A 20,120-nucleotide genomic window follows, 5' to 3' on the forward strand; every position below is an offset into this window, starting at 1 on the left:
GTCCTCACCCGCGGCATGTTCTATTTGCCGCGGGTGTACGCGCTGACGGCTTCCATTGCAGTCAATGGAAGCCGTCCGTTCACACTATCTCCCGCTGCAACCAGCGGAAGATAGCGTGAAAAAACGCTTCCCCGCCTACCGCCGCGTGTCATATGACGCGGCCGGCGCGTCACGTGACACGGCTGGCCGCGTCATGTGACGCGGTGGGCGGGGAAGCGTCTTCACGCTATCTTCCGCTGATAAGTATGGGGTCTCTGGGGGGCGCCGTGACGGGCTTCACTGCGGAATATTTCGCAGCGGAGCCCGTCACGCTCGTGTGAAGCCGGCCTTAGGCTACATCCACATGTTACGGATTTGGGGTAGATTTTGACGCAGATTTCGCCCCATTTGAGTAGATTAAATGTGCACTTAATAACTGCAGCGTAAATTGACATCCTGCGGATTTGAAACGCCACCTGGCTCTACTCACATCTGCGTCGGAGGCTCCGTTCACAGCCTTCGGCCTCCTTCCCACGAACGGATTTACACCGCGTAAATTCGCGGCAAAAATCCGCTGCGTTGCCCCCTGCTATTAGGTTCTATTGAACCTAATAGCACAATGCTCACGGTGCGTAATTCCACCGCGGAATTTCGCACCGTGAAATCTCCCGTCCTCACCCGCAGCATGCTCTATTTGCCGCGGGTGTACGCGCGTTCACGCTATCTCCCGCTGTAACGAGTGGAAGATAGCGTGAAAACGCTTCCCCGCCTACCGCCGCCGCGTCATGTGACGCGGTGGGCGTGTCACATGACGCGACGGCGGTGGGCGGGGAAGCGTCTTCACGCTATCTTCCGCTGGTAAGTATGGGGTCTCTGGGGGGCGCCGTGACGGGAGCCCGTCACGCTCGTGTGAAGCCGGCCGGCGCGCATATTTGTAGTTTACGCTTAGGTTAAGCAGCGCTGCTGATTAGAGCCACCTGATTGGCTCTTCGGCACCACGTGACTACACAGCGTGCACGCGCATTGCCTTCAGCAGACGTGCGCTACACACTACACTTAAGCAGCACGGGGTTAGGTTTAGGGTTAGGATTACCTAAACCTAACCCTAACCCCAACCCTAAACCTAACCCTAAACACTAAACACTAACCGTAAACACTAAAACTAACCCTACACCTAACCCTAACCCTAAACCTAACCGTAAACACTAAAAGTAACCCTACACCTAACCCTAACCCTAAACCTAACCGTAAACACTAAAACTAACCCTACACCTAACCCTAACCCTAAACCTAACCGTAAACACTAAAAGTAACCCTACACCTAACCCTAAACCCTAACCCCGTGCTGCTTAAGTGTATTGTGTAGTGCATGGCTGCTGAAGGCAATCCGCGTGCACGCCGTGTAGTCACGTGGTGCCGAAGAGCCAATCAGGTGGCTCTAATCAGCAGCGCTGCTTAACCTAAGCGTAAACTACAAATATGCGGCCGGCGCAGATCTGGCAGGAAGTGCTGGAAGAAAAAGTCACGCATCAGGACTTTTTCATCCAGTAAATGCCGGACGGGTGCAGAAACCGAACGGACACCATTATGGGCAATCGATCCATTCGGCACAGTTTGGTTAGACTGATCCGTTCATCCCAGATATCCTCTTTCCTGCTCCCATAGACTGATCCCCTTCCACTGATGTACATGCTTGCTCTGCCGTCCTGTGTGCTCACACGCTCTGACCCACCCCTTCCCTGCTGGAGCCAAGAGAGGAGTGGGCAGTGACAAGAGAGAGGAAGAGGAAGGGTGCAGCAGCCATCTTCCAGCAGAACAGCAGCATCCGCCCGGCTGTGCACTATACACAAATAGTAAGTCTGTCTGTCTGGAATACATGCTGGGCCTTCCTATAAGGGATGCAGAGATGTATGCACATACTGGCCATTACCGCAGGCTGCATGCCGATATGCAGCGTACAAACTGCAGCGCGTTCTGCAAAACTTGGGCTGCATTCAGCTTCGTAGAGAAGGATCCCCTCTGAATCATGTGACGAGTGGGCCCTGCTGGAGGAATACATGAATGCAGAGCACAGGCGGCTCTACTGCCCCTCTACTGTATACATACCTACAGATTGGGCAAACGTTAACGTGTGAAAGCTACACTAGCAGCAAACTCTAACTTGACTTTCAATGGCTTTTGCTGCGCTTTCACTTTGGAGCGCTCCTGCTCCATCGGCCGTTTTCGGCTCCTTCCGGCAACTGAAGACGGACGGCCCCATATAGCGCTTGATATAATATCAATTTAAAGTTTGCTTCAACTGTGCATTTAACGGTTAAGTGTCAAGTTAACCCCTTAGTGACCGGCCTATGACCATTCGGTAAAAATTAAATGATAATTTTCTTATTTGGATCAGCACAATTACTGGGATACCAAGTTTTTATATAGATTTTTTTTTTTACTGCTTTAGCAGAGGAAAAACTGCTGCAGCCAGTAAAAAAGCGCTCAGCACTCAATCTCTGAGCACTGTCATTGGCTGCAGCAGCCTGTAGCATACCGTTCAAGGGACTACCACTTTAGGGTCTACTACGTCTGTACATTCATGTCTGGACAAAGAGGAAGCTACACTGTGTGTGTGTGTATATGTGTATATATATATTATACTGTACCATACTTACATGTAGAGAGCGAGAGAAAGGGGTACATACAGACGTGTCATCAGAAAATTACCAATTGTATAAATCATGTTATGTTAAAACATGTTTTTAGAAATTTTTCTTAAATGTTCGTCGTCACATTCTATCTTTAAAAAAAAATGTTGAAATCTTGCAGTTTTCTCTAATAAAAAGCCTAACACTTCCTGTCCTGTAGAGATCACTATTGAGCAGTCATCTCATTATCATCATAGGCAAGATTATAAATGAAAAGTAACACCTATATATGGATAAGACAGGCTCCACAATTCACAATAGGTGATAATCACAGCTCACCTCCTCCGCCTCCCTGCACAGGTCACAGAGCATGCCCGCAACCCTCTTTCATAAAGGCCAATGGAACCTCCTCCTGTCTATTGGGTCTATGGTCCATAAGGCTGCTGTACAGAACAGGACATCTCAACTTCTTGTTACGCTTAATAGCCAAAGTGAAAACTGCAAGATTTTAGATTTTTTTTTTGTTAATATTCACAGTGTAATAGGGAATGAAGAGGTGTGAAATGTTAAACAGGCATGAGAAAAAAGTGCCCATAGACTCCCATGTTAAAGTATATGTTAATGTGTACTGATTTTAATGTAGGATGTGAAATTGCATTGTATTAGGGCATATTAGAGCATGTGACTGTCAGAGTGGGATCCCCCACTCGGGATTCCTCTGTATGGCCTGGAATGGAGAACTGCTCAGTAAGAATGGCTCTTGTAGACCTTCTGCCAGCCTGGTATTACAGGATGGCCATTCATGTGAATGGCTGTTCTCTAATACTATATTTTCCCTGCTGCAGGAGCTATGTGTGCCTGGGTACAACTTCCCTCCGGCAAAATCAACTGATCGCCGGAGGTGTTGAGAGCAGGACCGGCTGTTTGATTTGCTGACCCAACCCTCAGCTTTAACCCCTTGAGTGGCACGCCCGGAAAATTTCCGGGGCCGAGCTCCACTGCTCATAGCGACATAGCCCGGAAGATTTCCGGGCTATGTATCACTATGGGAGCTACAGAGCACAATGCTACAAGCTGTGACATTGTGCTCTGCCTGCACAGACCCACACAGAGCAGTGCAAGGGCTTTGAAAAACCAGCAGAAGATATTGCCGATCTGCCGGCAACCTCCTGCTTTGTTTACAGGTTGCCATAGAGACAATCGGCTTGTCAGAAGCAAGCCGATGGTCTCTGTGGCAGGGAGAGCTTGGTGCTTGGCTGTCAGAGGACAGCTAGGTACTAGCTCTTACAGCAGAGATCAGAGAAAACCTCCGATCTCTGCTGTGTTAACCCTTTACATGCTGCAGTCTGTGACTGCAGCATGTAAAGGGCTGTGACTGCAGCATGTAAAGGGCTGTGACCATCGGACCCCCAGAATGTGATTAGGGGTCCTGATGGGTCCCTGTGGAAGTCCCCTAAAGGGACAAAAAGAAAAAAAATTATAAAAAAAAATTATAAAAACACTTGTCTACCTTTACTTTGTAAAAATCAAAAATACAATCACACATGTGGTATCCATGCGTCGTAATGACCCAGAGAAGGAAGTTAATACATTATTTAACCCCTTAATGACATGGCCCCTTTTTTTCTTTTTTCCCCATTTCTTTTTTTCCTCCCTCCTGTTTAAAAAATCACAACTTGTCCCGCAAAAAACAAGCCCTTATATGGCCATGTCAATGGAAAAATGAAAAGGTTATGGCTCTTGAGACGCAACTGCAAAATTAGTTGAAATTCAATGATTTGACCATTTTAAAAAACCTGCCCTGGTGGGCATGACAGGGTGGTAGGAAACCCGCCACTCAAGGGGTTAATTGAAGGGATTTACAAGTATATTGCATTAATATTTAGGAATTACATCAATGTTTTACACGGTCCTTCTATTTTCACAGACTCAAACGTCATTGAACAGTTGACTGAGAAGCTGTTTCATGGTCCAGAATGGCCCGTTTCCTCATTATTTCATGACTAATTAAGGAGATGAAAGGTCAGGCCTTGATTCGGTTTTATTTGGTCACTGTTTATGGGAACTCTCAATATGCCGTCCAGAGAGGTGTCCATGCCAGTAAAGGAGGCCATCATTAGGCTGAAAAAACAAAATAAGTCCATCCGAGAGATCGCAGAAACTTTAGATGTGGCCAAATCTACCATTTGGTACATTGTTAAAAAGAAGGAAAGCACGGGCCAGCTCAGCAACACCAGAAGGACTGGGAGACCGCGGAAGACAAGTAAAGTGGATGATTGTAGGATACTTTCCTTGGTGAAGGAAAACCCCTTCACAACATCTAGCCAAGTCAAAGACACCCTAGAAGAAGTGGGCGTATCATTGTCAAAGTCTACAATCAAGAGGCGTCTTCATGAGTGTAAAGCTGAGGTCAAATCTGTCTCGGAACCTGGAGCTTCAGTCACAGATTCCGTCGTATTTGATGGGAAGAATAGCGCAGAATGTATCACTATTGACCCTATGAACGTTACGAACATCAAAACGGAACCCAATGAACCTCATTATGAGTCAGACCAAGATTAACTTGTATCAGACTGATAGGAACAGCATGAAAAAGAAAAGTAAGGGCTCATGATCCAAAGCATACTACATAGTCTGACACACATGGTGGAGGCACTGTTATGGAATGAGCATATGGGTGTAAAACGGTCAATTCTGTGCATTATCTTTCATTGCCACTCCTCTGTGTGGCCCCCTCACATTTTCCACTTACTATTGGCCCCAGTGGCCACATGCTCATGACCACTGTGGCCAATCATTGGCTTCAAATGGTACTAAAACCAGTGATTGGCCACAGCAATCACATGCTTAGACATACGCATAACTGCTGAGCTCGGAAAAGAGCAGTGATCGAGGACTGGAGTGGCGGGTATACACGAGGTGAGTATAATCTTGTTTTATTACTTTTTATGCTCCCCAATGCTATTCAAATTATCCCCGTCTGGTGGATGCGGATACAATTGAAGCTGGTGCCTCTGCAGGGGGCCGGTGCAGATCCACCATTTGCCTTATGGTTAGAGCGGCCCTGAAAATAGCTGCCAGTGGAACTGGATCACTGGTGTTAATTGGTGATGTGATTGTGGCTAAATGGAGTCAGATTTAGGCAAATGCTGCCTAACTAATTGGATGGCACTCGTCAAAGACCGATCCGGCGCTATGTCTCAGTAATGGGATGCGCTACATCATGGTATGGCGTACGGAACACAGACTTCAATTTTGTGTTGTGGCCCCTGTGAGAGAAAGAGAGAGAGTAAAACCCAATTGCAAAGTTGAAGACCTGAGAAGAAGAAATCCACTTCCTGCGTCTCTCTAAGACCCGTTTGACCACTGCTATGACTGACGTAAGGAAAGTGTACTGGAAGTGCCCTCCCTCTGCTACAGTACATGTACGGAGCCGTTCCATAGTGCAGTCCAGCGCTGCCCTATCATTGTGGGACCGGGTTGGTGAGCGTCGATGTGCCGATTCAGTGCAGATGCAAATAACTACTAAGAGCATGACCCAACAATGCAAATTTTAGTGTGAATATATGGGTTAGAATTTGGCGCGATCGCCTTGTTGCACCTGTGTTCATTCCAGGGACTCGCAACACGGATTAGTACCTGAATAACCTGATGATGGTGGATGACTTCCTGGATAATCTGTCCTATCGCAGCAGAAGGAGGCCATTCAAGTACGTCTTCCCTACTTCAGTCATAGCAACTATCCTACGGGACTTTAAGGCTGGGTTCCCACGGGACAGAAATCTCGTGGAATGTCAGCAGCAGGACCGCACGAAAATTCCGGGAGATTTCCAAAGCAGAAAGGCTGCATAGTCTCAGGTTTAAAAATGCATGCAGAAGCTCCGTGCGGAAAGACCGTGGCAATCCCACCTCGTATGACCCCAGCTTAACCCTTTCCAATCCAATTTTGTATTCAGGATTTTCTAGGGGGCTTTCTCTTTCTGCCATCTGCTGTATGGGACATCCTGGAGAGGCCCCCGACAACAGAGCGGCCAGTAATATACAGTAAGAATACCCTGCCGGACATCCTTCGACATCGGAGCTGTACAGCCTTAAATCAGAATGTCTTCAGACGTCAGACAGTGGATTGGAAAGGGTTAAGAGGTGCAGAAAGTGGATTTCTGCTTGCTACTCTTTAACTTGCAACTGTATTTCTCTCTCTTACAGGGGCCACAAATCCATGTTGGTACCACATCATGGTGTAGCGCTTCCATGCCTTCTTATTCAAGTGCACTAGTGTTATATCAATATAGGACACCAGTCCTGAGATATAGCGCCGATTCCGTCTTCTTGACTACATCCTGTATTTAGAATTCTTAGTTTGTCCAATTATTTTTGAGGATGTGAAAATGGAGGAACTGTGTTAAAAAAAAAGTCTGCAATTCCTAGACAGCTAAACGGGTATTCCAGGGCGGTGTGTACTTTCTCTATTGACGACTGACCTCAATACGTGATCAGGAATCAGCTGATTGGTGGGAATCCTTGCTGATTATGTGCTGATGACCTGTTGCTTATCAATAGCAAAAGTACACAAAGTCCGAGAATATCCCTTTAATGCAAATATTTTCGTTAAAGGCAATGTATCGCTTAAAAAAATTATTTCTTTACTAATTAAAACCTGAAACTCTTATGCATTCTGATTCTTTTTCTTTCTTTTTTATAAATTAGTTTTTTTTATTTTCTGCTGGTAATTTTTTTGTATTTCTGGACATGATGATACGGCAGCCGTCTTACTTCAACTACTACTCTGCTCTGCCCGCAGCATTCAGAGAGATGCTTTACAGCAGCCACATGGACTCTGGGAAACCAGACTGGAGATATTCATTGATTTCTGTGGGAGTTGTGTTGTGGGCATGCTCTGTGACCTCTGAAGGGAGGGGGAGGAGGTGAGCTGTGACCATTACTTACTGTGAATGGTAGACCTTGTGTTATCCGTATAGAGGTATAAAGTTGGCCAAAAAGATTTTGGCTGAGCATAATTTGAGAATTATACACAATATATCTCCCTCAGTGACCAACGGCAAACATCTGTCTGTCAAAAGTTCATGGTCTGCAGAAAAGTACAAGTATTTATGGCATCAGCAGTTTAAATTTCAGCCCATCATTTGCCATTTTTCACGAGTCGTGTTTTTGTACTTTTTCCCTCAGCTTTCTTCATTAGCCAATTTAGGGATTATTTACAGGCGCAGGACAATCGCACGAGTTCTGTCTGCTTGCGTGACGCACAGAACACACGCGATGTATTAACACTTTGTTTCCAATGGGTTAATTTACAGGGCATATTTTTTCTCGCAGCGATGCTGAGAGACAGAAAGGCTGAAGCATGTTCTAGTTTTCAGCGGGAGTACTCGCCCATTATTTGGTATGGGCGAGTTAAAAATGTTATCACACTCACATGAAACTTGCAGGGACATTTTGTGCTCTTGTGATGGGATTTAAATTTTTTTCCTATTGTTACAACATGCGGTTTTCATGCCAGTGTAAAATCACGTTACCACAACGCCAGTCTCTAGGAAAAAATGCCTTGCGCTCGCATAGAAATCGCGGGTTTAAGAATGTAATATCCGTTTGAGAAACTTCTATTTCTCCGCTATTACACTTGTTTGTGGAAATACAACCTAAGGGTGGATTCAGACGAGCGTGTTAATGTGCGCACAAAACCACACGTCTATTAGGAGCATTGGTTTCCTATGGTGTGTTCACATGTCTGTGTTTTACAGGCTTGCAAACACGCGCACCTGTAAAAGATCGGACATGCGTGCACCATAGGTCCGTGGACCGTGTAAATATTCCCTGCGGAGAATCCCCTTGTCGCTGAACACTGTGAAAACACTGTCACAGTGTTCAGTGACAAGGGGACTGCCTGTGGGGAGTAAAGAATCCCCTGTCATAGCTGTGGCAGAGGATCGCGATGTTCACCGATTGCTTTTTAATGAGACCGGCACTTCTGTAGTCCCTTTGAAAGCAATGGTATGCCGTCAGGCCCAGCAGGGATTTTCGAGGAAAGGCTTTAAATGTAAGCTCTTCCCTGAAAATCATCACTAGAATGTGTTAAAAATAAAAAATATATATATATACTCACCTCTCCTCATCTGCCAGGGCTCAGGCGCGTCCATCCTGTCTTCTCCCTGCACTGCTCTGAATCTTTTTCAGCAGGCAGGGATTTAAAATTCCCGACTGTTGAAAGAGCTGTATCTGATTGGCTGAGAGCTCAGCTAATCACAGGCAGCACTCAGCCATTGATAAATGACAGCTGAGTGCTGCCTGTGATTGGTCACAGCACTCAGCCAATCACAGGCAGCGCTTGGGCATCCGTTCACATGATGTATAAGAAAATGTGATCCCTCAGATTAAACCAACTTCTTCCATTGCTCCATGGTCCAATCCTGATGCTCATATGATCTTTGTAGGCACTTTTGGGGGTAGACAGGGGTCAACATGGGCCCTCTGACCGGTCTACACGGCCTTCCTAGGCAGCAGGAACTTTAGCAGCAGTTTGTACTGCAGTAGCCCTTATGTGGAATCGTCCAGAAGGCTTTCTCTTCACTCCTCACTAACACCAGTGAACCTTGAGTGTCCATGAATGACTCTATCCCAGGCTTACTGGTTGGATTGCTTTTGGTAGGTACTAACCACTACAAACGAGGAACACCCCACAAGACCTGTCATTTTGGTGATGCTCTGACCCAATTGTCTATACCTCATAATTTGGTCCTTGTCACATTCTCTCAGATTATAATATTCACCCATTTTTCCTGCTTCTATCACATCAACCAGAAGATCTGACTGAGCACTAACTGCCTGATATTTAACCTCGATAGGTGCCATTGTCACCAGGTATTCTATGTTAATCTCTAGAGATGAGCGAACGTACTCGGTAAGGCCGATTTCGCAATCGAGCACCGCGATTTTTGAGTACTTCACTACTCGGGTGAAAAGTACTCGGGGGGTTGCAGAGGGGAGTGGGGGGAGAGGGAGAGAGAGAGAGCTCCCACCTGTTCCGCGCTGCTACCCCCCGCTCCACCACGCCTCCCCCCGCCCCACAGCTGCTATGCCACAGAGTTCAGAGCAGCAGGTACAATGCTGTGAGCAGAGGTGCCGCTTGAGAGGGGCCAGCAGGAACTGTGAACTGTGTACTATATGGAGGTGTTGCTGAGGTGAGACAGGAGACTGCTGAAAGCCAGAGTACTGGGGCTAAGATGGACCTGTGGATTCATAGGTTGAGAAGCAGCTAAGACCCCAGACACACAGTCCAGAAGTACCTAGAGAACATAGGACTGTGATGCTGAGCAATTAGACCGGGACCAAAAGAGGACATCTAGGAGTACATCCATATTGGGTTGTAAGTGAGGTTGGCCTCAGAAGAGCTGAGGGTGTGCACACCATTAGTGACTTGTCACCATGAGGCCTGATGCACGTTAGTAGAGATTCACGGATAGTAGAGATTCACCCTGGCTTCGACCAGGTAGGTGCAAGATATTTCTGGAACTTTGACTGGTGTTGAGCCTGGACTCATATAGACAAGTAGAGTTTAAGTAAATAGTTTTTGGACTCAGTGATGTGTGGATAAGTGTTCCTTTATTAACCCTTTCCAATCCACTGTCTGACGTCCGGCAGGGTATTCTTACTGCAGATTACTGGCCGCTCTGTTGTCGGGGGCCTCTACAGTGTGTCCAACACCACAGTACTGGCTCTAGCCAGCATATGGCGCCATTGTATAATGGCAGAAATAGAAAGCTCCCTATAAAACCCTGAATCCAAAATTGGATTGCAAAGGGTTAAGGGGCTTAGGTCTCTTGTCCATGGTGAAAATCAGGCCTTTCTGCTGCGGATGCACTATAATTGTCTTTTTTTTTTTCATGCGGGAGATTAATTGAGATATGAGCTCTAAATATGAGCTGATAGCGTGCCAAGCCCATCCGCCAGCCGGAAGAAAGAAGATTTGGTCTGCACTGAGGAGAGCCCCGCAGCGTCCAGAGAGGTGAGTATAATGTATTTTCCCTCTCCATGGCCGCGGGCACGCACTGTTTTTACTGCGGGATTCAGCGGTGGCATCCGTGTGTGCCAGTGGACATGAGGCCGAACCATTTCTGTGCCATTTAGATATCAAATTGTTAATTTTCAGTTCTTTATTTTACAATAAAAGTAAAATATGGCATCGCATCCTGAAACCCGTTGTCTCCACCATCCAACCTCCATGATGCCCGTTTGGTGATCCCCTGACTGATATGAAGTCTAAAGAGGGGGTTTCTGGATCAGCTGTCTTCATAATATAACTCCCAAGGACTTTGGTGAAAGAGTCACACAAAACCCACATACAGCTCACCTCTTTATTGCTGTGGGGGTCAGGTGAGGTCTGGGACCCAGAGGTGGGTCGGGGGCTTCCACTGACTCTGGATAAAATGTATCAATGTTATTCAAAGCTGGGGCTTTAATAGGGGTATTGTGTGGTGCAGAGTGTTAAGCTCTCTCTCAAGACCTGAAGGTTGCAAGTTCAATCCCACATAGTTCAGGTAGCCGGCTCAATGTTGAGTCAGCCTTCCATCCTTCAGAGGTCAGTAAAATGAGTACCCAGCTTGCTGGGGGGTAATAAATAAAAATTACCTGAAAGCACTGCAGAATAAGTTAGCCCTATACAAATAACAAGTCCCGTTCCTAATTGCCCACTATTGAGAGTATTTTTGCTGCACCACTGATTATGTTTTATGGCCACAGGAGGGCACCATTGCTCCACCACTTAGAAATGACAAGTGGGAACTCTGTGAGAAACCTTAATATATTATACAAGAAAGGGCTTTGACCACTTAGACCTGTCATGGGACGTGTACCATTTTTAACTGTACAGCGTATGGCCCATTCGTTCATATGTGATGTGTACAAGTATGTGCCACTTTAATATTACTCTGTGGGGGAGGTGCAAATTTTTTGGCAATTGCTGAAAAGTTTTGAGTGCAGCCAGTGACCCTTGTTGTTGCCCACGGTCATGTGACCCAAAGACGGCAATGTTTAATGCTTGCAGCAGGACGTATGTCTACCATTCAGGTAAACTTCTGCCCTGCTCGCCCAACCCTTACATGGAACTACACAGCAGGACACTCTAACTGCCTGTTCCTTTCTACAGAGTAAATGCACTGCAGGTCTCGGCTGTAGGAAGGAGCAGTCAGCGGTCTTGCACCATCTAAGTGATGATAAGCAGGGCGGAAGTTCACCTGATCTGCAGAAGGACGTCCCGCTGCAAGCATTGAATGTTGCCGTCTTTGGGTCACACCCCTGAGGAGCAATAGCAGTCACAGGCTGCACTCAAAGTAAAGGGTCATTAGTAAGCTACTTGTGATAGACATGATGATTAGTCAGTATAAAATGTCTATTGATTTGTATAAACCAAATGTATTATGCTATTGTAATGACTTTTAGCTCTGTGGAGCTTAATGGCCACGCAATCTCATCATGGTATTTGCTAGACAATGGCATGTGTGGTGTAATGTTAGCTGAGTACATAAGTTACACAAAACAGCCTCTAAGAGTTAAAGGTCATAGGATTATATGTAATACCTGCATTCAATACTGAGTGTCTTCCTAGCCCTCTCCACCCCTCCCATCCTGAAGCTAGTTAAATAATGGGTTGACATCACTACACAGAAATGACTTCAGCTAGGACAAAGTCCACGCCACATCAACACTTGGAGAAGGGTGGGCAGAGAGGCGGGGGATTCTATATGATCCGACAAATGAGAATCCTATATGTTACTGATGTAACCTGTTGCACGCCCATTGTATGTCTTTACAATAAAAGGGGCTGTCTGGGTGTTTCTGACCAGAGAGCCATTTTGGATATGAGACTGATCGCTTGTGTCTGATCTGCTCGATGATGTGTGCACACTATACAATTTGGAAGCTACAAAATACCCCGAAACCTGCTGGAGAAAACCATAATCCAGATCACTTGTAGGATCAATACTAATATATTGCGCCATATTTTTTTTCCCAAGTCGTTTAACCACAAGGGAGAGGTGAGATTTGTGCCCGCTGGGACTGCACACAGGAGCGTGGCTCGTTACAGTTATGTGAAGGCTCTAATTTGTACTGAGCCATAGAAGCACCCGGGGTCTCTGCTGTGCCTCCATATGCCTCAGATCTCAGAAACAGGTTTTTCTGTTGAAATCCATTACAGCACACTGTTCATGGTTCTAATATGGGGATAGTTCTTGCCCGTTTTCAACTTCATTTCCTCAGTGTTATGAGCAAGTTACCACTGACTGTACATCAGCGCTCTGCAACCTGTGGCTCTCCAGCTGCTGTGAAGCTTGTCCTAGGCCGGCCTGGTAGGCTTCTTTCTATCAATGCTCTTAGCAAACGTTTGCAATATTATTGTAGACCCTATACAACACATACTAATAATGGGCTTTAGGCTGTCTGCACACAGGTGGATATTTGCTGCGGAATCTGCGGTCAGCGTCCGCACTGTGAATCCGCAGCAAATACTGCCCGCGGAGGAAAAACTGCAGCATGCTCCATTTTCATGCGGGCTACGCATGGACGGCTTCCATTGAAGTCAATAAAAGCCATTCAACTTGCAGCCTGTCCCCAATGAACATTGCAGACAGGTCACGGATTCCCCATCATCACCTAAAGACGGCAAAAAAAATATATATATCTGTACTGCGCATGTGCGACGGTGAGCCGCTAGGTCCATGCACAGTACAGAAAAGATGGCATCAGAGCAGGTATGCCAGGACGCTGCTCCTGCCAGAGCCGAATTTCGCTGCAGGATTACACTTGTGCAGACGGCCTAACAGGGACGGTATCATACAAAACACTTCCGTCCTATGTAGACTGGACAACAGTCCTCTAAACAACTGCATGCTGATATCACCATTAGATTGGCACATCCTTGCTGGGTGCCCTTCACGTTTTAGCAAGAAGTCCGCGATCCAGTGGTGATTTCTATGCTGGTTGAAAGTGAGTGACCAGCGAACTGTAAAGGAATAGTGCACGATAATCATCCTGTGTAAATGGCCATTTTCTGGTCTTCTGCTGCTCGCTTATTAGTTTTGCTGTATAGATTGGGACAGATCAGCAGAGTCATCTCATTATTATTAGAGCGTGGATTAGTTGTTGACATCTCTGTTGTATTGCTGGAGGCTTCGATAAAGCAGGACAGTAATGGCCCTTTAACACGGGCCAACAGTCGGGTAAACGACTGCACGAGTGCTGACATCATCACTAAGGTCATCAGCGTTCATACAGAGCCTTTATACTGACAGACTTCACCAATGGATTGCGGGCTTCATGCTCAGCGCTTCATCTTCTACATGCGGGTAGCATTTACATGGAACGACAAGCCTGTGATCCAGCGATGGTTTTTAAGCTGACGGAAAAGTCAGCATGCAGCTCCATTGCCACTCTTCATGGTCTCTTGGGGGAGGGCTTTACTTCATCACTTCCTAAAGACTATAATAATAATATAACGGAGTGGCAAATGGTGGTTTACCTGTTCTTCCAGCTACCAGCCTTAGAGCCTTTTTTGTGACACACCATGTCCATGACAGTCTCCTCTGCCTGTAAGGTGCAGGTGCATGCTTGGTCCGTCTCTTAAGAGGCTAGTACACACATCCAGCTTTCCCATCAGCAGCTGATGCAGATGCTTTCCTGTTTAAAGGCACCTGGAGAGTACCTAAGCAATAGGTTCCATGTGGCTCTGCAAAGGTATTCTTGCATCCTGTTGGGCTCTCAGTTTTAAACCTCTACCTGTGTACCCAGCTTTCCCAAACTCTGCTTGTCCTGACCTTGGCTTCCTTATATAATATGATTTGCCTGATTGCTGCCTGCCCTGACCTTCTGTCTGTCTTACTACATTGCATGAACTCCACCTGCCCTAACATTGACCTGTTATTTTGACCACACTCGGTGACTTTTGGCCCTCTGGTTCACCTGTCACTGCAGTGAGATTACTCCTGGGGAAGCAACCTCCAGCAGCAAAGACCAGATCCCTCAAAAAGGGGTTAGAGTGTGAAAACCAAGGGTCCATGAGATGCAGCTCTCCGGAATAGCCCAATGAACTCCTATCTATTGCAGCTGCCATAAAGCACATACACTCTGCTGTACTGTGAATATAGGAAGAAACGGTGTCTCTTATTGTGATGGTCATTAAATTCCACATGAGAAATAATGGGAGGCAGGAAGCATAAATAATCACAGTTTATTTTTTTTTCTACTCAAATTGTAACTAATTTATACAAAACACCATACTCAGGCGATTATACAAATGTACAAAAATGCATTTGCTTGAACACATTGTAACCGGATCTAGTAACAATCGCAGTTCATTTTAGGCTACGGTGAAATGCGTCAGTGCGTTATAAACAAAGACCTGTACTGTCGGAACAAAGGACCCAACACATTGTTCATTTTTTATCATTATTACACAAAAAAAAGACTCTGCCGTGCTGAAAATCTGCAACATGCAAATGTTAGATGTACGCAGGATGGTGGTGATCCGGACTAAGCATTACACAGTCTACCCAGAAAGTACAACCCACGAACCACAGTGCGGAACCTCGTATCCAGATACTGAATGTGGCCCTTCCATCAGCAAGGTTATCGATGCTCCGCGCAAAGATACGGTGCTGCATCCTATCACAGAGATCGGTCAGGGTCGTATGGTGGGAAGGGGCCCGGTCCGGAACTGCTTCCCCTGCTTGCCATTACAATGTTATAGTGGATATCTACAGTCGCTACTAGAAAACGTAACCATGGCCATTTTAGAAATACGAAACGCTCAGTAGGACGAGGAGAGTGAGACCCGTTTTGGGTTTTGTTCTGGTTATTATGGTTGTCCAGTTGTGCATGTTTTAATGTATTTAGATTGAAGTTGTATTTTAAGCGGAAGTTTCTTTTTGCAAACTTTAAGGGAGTTTCCACCCAAAAAGTAAATATGGCCGCAGCAAAAGTTTTGCCAATCTGCTAGTTTAATTTAGGGACGATAATCCTGCAGGTTCTTGCAGCGACTCAACGATGAACGATAATCTGTTCACTTATCGTTCAGTTCAGGCAGGCATAAAAACAGAACGGCGATCGTCCTGCGTAAACAGGCAGTGGTTCATCTATGCAGGACTGCCTGTTTACTGTGAATGGAGGCAGCCGAAGCGACCGATGTTCAACCCGCTCCGCCTTTATTCACGAGTATCGTTCTATTTTCAGCATATTGGGCGTGCAAATACGCCCGTGTGACGCCGTCCTTAAAAAACAGCAATATTTCTGGAAGTAACTATAACTTTACTAAACTTTGGTGGCTGCCCCTACTTCTGATTTACTGCTATTTGGTAGTTGTATGTTTTAGAAAGCTGATTGATTTTATAACATGACTTTCCATAGAAGAGTAATGAGAGATTGTCTTATTTAGGGATCTCATTGGCTCAGACACATGAGTAGTTCCCTGTTATATCTGTTAATCTCCTAATGCAAATCTTAAAAGGGATTTTCCACTTTTATGCAACGCTTAAAGGGATTCTGTCACCAGGTTCATGACCTTTGACTTGGAGCTGAGCTCCGAGCCACGGAGGCAGGCCGTGCCGGCTTCTCTCCACCGGAGAGAGGAGAGGCCGCCACGGCCCGCCTTCGTGACTCGGAGCTTAGCTTCGGGTCAAACTTCATGAACCTGGTGACAGAATCCCTTTAAAAGAGAACCTGTGACAGTGAACATTATTCTGATCTGAGAGCAGCAAGTTGTAGAGCAGGAGGAGCCGAGCAGATTGATATATGGTTTTGTGGGAAAAGATCAGGCAGATCTTGCATTTTATTCAGTTTTACTTCTGCACATTCTGGGCTCAGGAGTCCAGTGGGCGGTCCTATGAGTGATTACAAGCTTTGTAGAGATAAGCCACTGATAGGACCGCCCACTGGACTCCCAAGACCAGAGTCAGCAGAGGTCTAAATGAAAAAAATACAAGTTAGACTGAATCTTTCCCCATAAAACTATATATCAAAGTGCTGAGCTCCTCCTGCTCTACAACATGATGCCCGAAGATAAGACGCCAAAATCAACATGATAGGTTCCCTTTAACCGTTTCCAATCCAATTTGTATCCTGTTTTTTTTAGGGCGGACTTACTCTTTTTTTACTGTTATACAATGGCGCTATCTGCTGGCTAAAGCCAGTACTGCATGAAGTGAGATGTTGGATAGGCTCCAACAGCAGAGAGGCTGGCAATGTACAGTAAGAGAACCCTGACGGATGTCTTCCAATATCAGAGCTGTACAGCCTTAAATCATAATGTCTTTAGACGTCAGACAGTGGATTGGAAAGGGTTAATCATTTTGTCGCAGGACAGGAGAGTGAAGGGTGTATATTACCTGCAGTTGTTTTCTTTGCCACCCCGCTAATCCACCAGTTTTGGGTCCTGTTTTTGGCTGTCCAAAATGGCCACAGCAATTTTCTAACTACTGAATGAACACTGTACATTGCAAGATCTCTGCTTGCTGTCAACGAATTCTTCTTTATATGCAGAAACTGGAGTCCCTTTATTGACCTAATGCTTCTCACAGCTGACAGCTTGCCCTTGTCGTATCAAGACTAGACTATCCTCTGTGAGTTAAAAAGCCTGGGCTCCAGACACTGGAGACTACTGAATTCCACCTGCACTGATACATTGTAGCCAACTGTATTGTCTAGGCTGCATATAATTGTAGCAGAGCCTCCATGGTAGGTTTGTAAAGCATTCAGCATCTGGATTTATACAAGAGTGTCTATTCACTCACAGCAAACACAGATCTTAAAATTGATGAAGAATTGAAACAAAAACTATATATTAAAAAGTTGGGCTTTATTTACTAAAACTAAAAAAAATCCCTTTAAGATTTGCACTGAGAGGCCAAGAGAAAGAAAACAGAACTGCTCATCTTCCAATGACCCCAAATTACTGTCATCATAAGAGCCATGTGATTCAGTAATGATATATGGATACTTAAAGGAACACTCTAGGCATGACCTATATACTGAGGGGGCGGAGCATGTCAGGGACTCTGTTTGGTGTCCTTTGAATCCCTGTGTCATGCTCCGCCCCCTAAAACTCTGCAGAGCATGACACAGGGATTAAATAAAGCAGTCCCCATACCCACACAAAATCGTCAGCCATGTTGTACCATGAACCCACATAAAAGTAGCCTATTAACCATTGCATCTCCATATGGTTATTGGCTTCTTCCTACTGGACCATTTGCGTAAATGGGTTCAGGTACTTAAATGGCCTTTTTGTTTAATGGCAGGCCCCATTTTAAGGACATGAAACACGCGACTTTAAGAAATGCGTTGACGACTCACAATATAACCGTAACATGATGTGCAAACATTAAACAAAACAGGAAACACTTTTTTTTGCCTTTGATATGTAATTGATATCAAGAGAGAAACCCTGTCCTCAGCCCTTTAAGAACTCGCTCGGTGTCAGAAAGACCTGTTTCAAGTCGTCACTGGCACGCAGCAAGTTTATGAAGGCTTCACTACAGCTTTCATATGGACACATGCTAATATGACCGTGTAGCAGTAACAACCCTAGAAAAAAGGAAAAAAATCCTACTGTCTATAGGAGGCGAGAGAGGGATAGAAGTCAGTGTTGGAAAGGTCAGTGGTAACACTGTGCAGGGCGGACGGTCAGTTGGATTGGGTGGGGGGCAGGCCGGGGCGCCGCGTTGGGATGATTCGAGGTTTGGGTGAAGTTTTTGTGTCCTCCTCCTCTTCCAGATCACTGTCACATACATGGACTACAACGCTGGGGGTGGACTCTGTTCCTGCATGAAGTTCGTACTTCTGACCTGCAGGGAGAAAGCAAAAAAATACATGTATATCATATATGTACAGTGAAATCCTTTAGACTCTGGATTGGGCAAATCCCCTATCTCTCTAGTTATATGTTCCCCTCTGTCATATCCAGGCGGGTTCGCCAGGAGTGTAGCTAAAGACTCATGGGTCCTGGCAGGGACATAGCTAAAGACTCAGGAGCCGGGGTGCAGAAATTCAATTCGCCCCACACCACCACCTGTACCCATACCTAAACCACCTGCATACAGCTGCAAAACAAATTTCCATACATAATCTAGCCCCTTGACATGAGCTTTCCAAACATGACTCATTTCCTGAACTTAAGGAAATGAGTTTGTAGCCCCTTCGGGTGGATTCAGGCGACCGTATATTGGCTCGGTTTTCACGCCAAGCCAATATACAGTGTCCTCATCTGCAGGGGGGGGATGGAAGAGCCAGGAGCAGGAACTGAGCTCCCGCCCCCTCTCTGCCTCCTCTCCACCCCCTCTCCGCCCCTCTGCACTATTTGCAATGAAAGGAGGCGGGATGGGGTGGGGCTAAATTCTGCGAATTAGCCCTGCCCCCGTCCTGCCTCTCCCTATTGCAAATAGTGCAGAGGGGCAGAGAGGGGGCGGGAGCTCAGAGCACTGCTCCTGGCTCTTCCAGGCTCCCCCCCTGCAGAGAGAGATGACGTATATCGGCTGGGCGTGAAAACCGAGCCGATATACGGTCGTCTGAATCCAGCCTTAGGCTGTGTTGTTTTTTTGTAGCATATTTGAACCAATTTGGCTTTTAAACAATACATGCATTTTTTAATTGTGTGTGAAGTGCGCAATCATATACAGGAAATACCCAGGTTATACCAGCATGGTTCATATCACTATACACAGGAGGTGTATAACTTATACCAGCTGTACATGTATAATTATGTGCAGGAGTTACCCTGGTTATGGTCTATATCAATATATATAGGGAGATGTATAACTTATACCAGCTGTGTCTGTGTGTGTGTGTGTATATATATATATATATATATATATATATATATATATATAATATTTTATTATACACAGGAGTTACCCTGGTTATGGTCTATATCAATATATATAGGGAGATGTATAACTTATATTATATACAGGAGATACCCAGGTTATACTAGCATAGTCCATATTACTTTGTATGGGGAGATGTATAACTTATACCAGTTGTACATATACAATTATATACAGGAGACACCAGGATATACCTGCATGGCCCATATCACTATATACAGGAAGTTTAACTTATACCAGTTGTACAAATATAATTATACACAAGAGATACCCAGGTTATACCAGCATACTCCATATACCTACATGCAGAAGATGCATAACTGATATGAGCTACACATATATAATTATATACAAAAGATACCCAAGTTATAGCAGCATGATCCATATCACTATATACAGGATGTATAACTTATACCAGCTGTACATATAAAATTATATATAGGAAATACCCAGGTTACATCAGCATGCTCCATATCACTATATAAAGGGAGATGTATAACTTATACCAGCTATACATATATAATTATATACAGGAGATACCTAGGCTATACCAGCATGCTCCATAGCACTATATACAGGAGATGTCTATCTTATACCAGCTGTACATATGTAATTATATACAGAA

General features: G+C 45.4%; 1 protein-coding gene and 1 long non-coding RNA gene across 5 annotated transcripts in view; one reads left to right on the forward strand and one right to left on the reverse strand.

Annotated features, from left to right (window-relative positions):
* The first annotated feature begins 1,602 nt into the window (after window positions 1–1,602).
* On the forward strand, window positions 1,603–7,282 carry LOC136621076 (uncharacterized). Its single transcript, XR_010791212.1, has 2 exons — window positions 1,603–1,832; window positions 4,537–7,282. It is a non-coding gene; the product is annotated as an uncharacterized lncRNA (long non-coding RNA).
* Window positions 7,283–16,292: 9,010 nt separating this feature from the next.
* Window positions 16,293–20,120, reverse strand: part of RCAN2 (regulator of calcineurin 2) — a 78,432-nt gene continuing 74,604 nt past the window's right edge. For all 4 annotated transcript variants that reach the window (XM_066596304.1, XM_066596314.1, XM_066596331.1 and 1 more), the window contains one exon: window positions 16,293–18,457. In XM_066596304.1, coding sequence (XP_066452401.1) covers window positions 18,297–18,457 — 161 coding nt within the window. In that variant the 3' untranslated portion in view covers window positions 16,293–18,296. The remainder of the gene's footprint in view (window positions 18,458–20,120) is intronic.

The sequence above is a fragment of the Eleutherodactylus coqui genome, chromosome 1 (assembly GCF_035609145.1).
Source record: "Eleutherodactylus coqui strain aEleCoq1 chromosome 1, aEleCoq1.hap1, whole genome shotgun sequence".
NCBI lineage: Eukaryota > Metazoa > Chordata > Amphibia > Anura > Eleutherodactylidae > Eleutherodactylus > Eleutherodactylus coqui.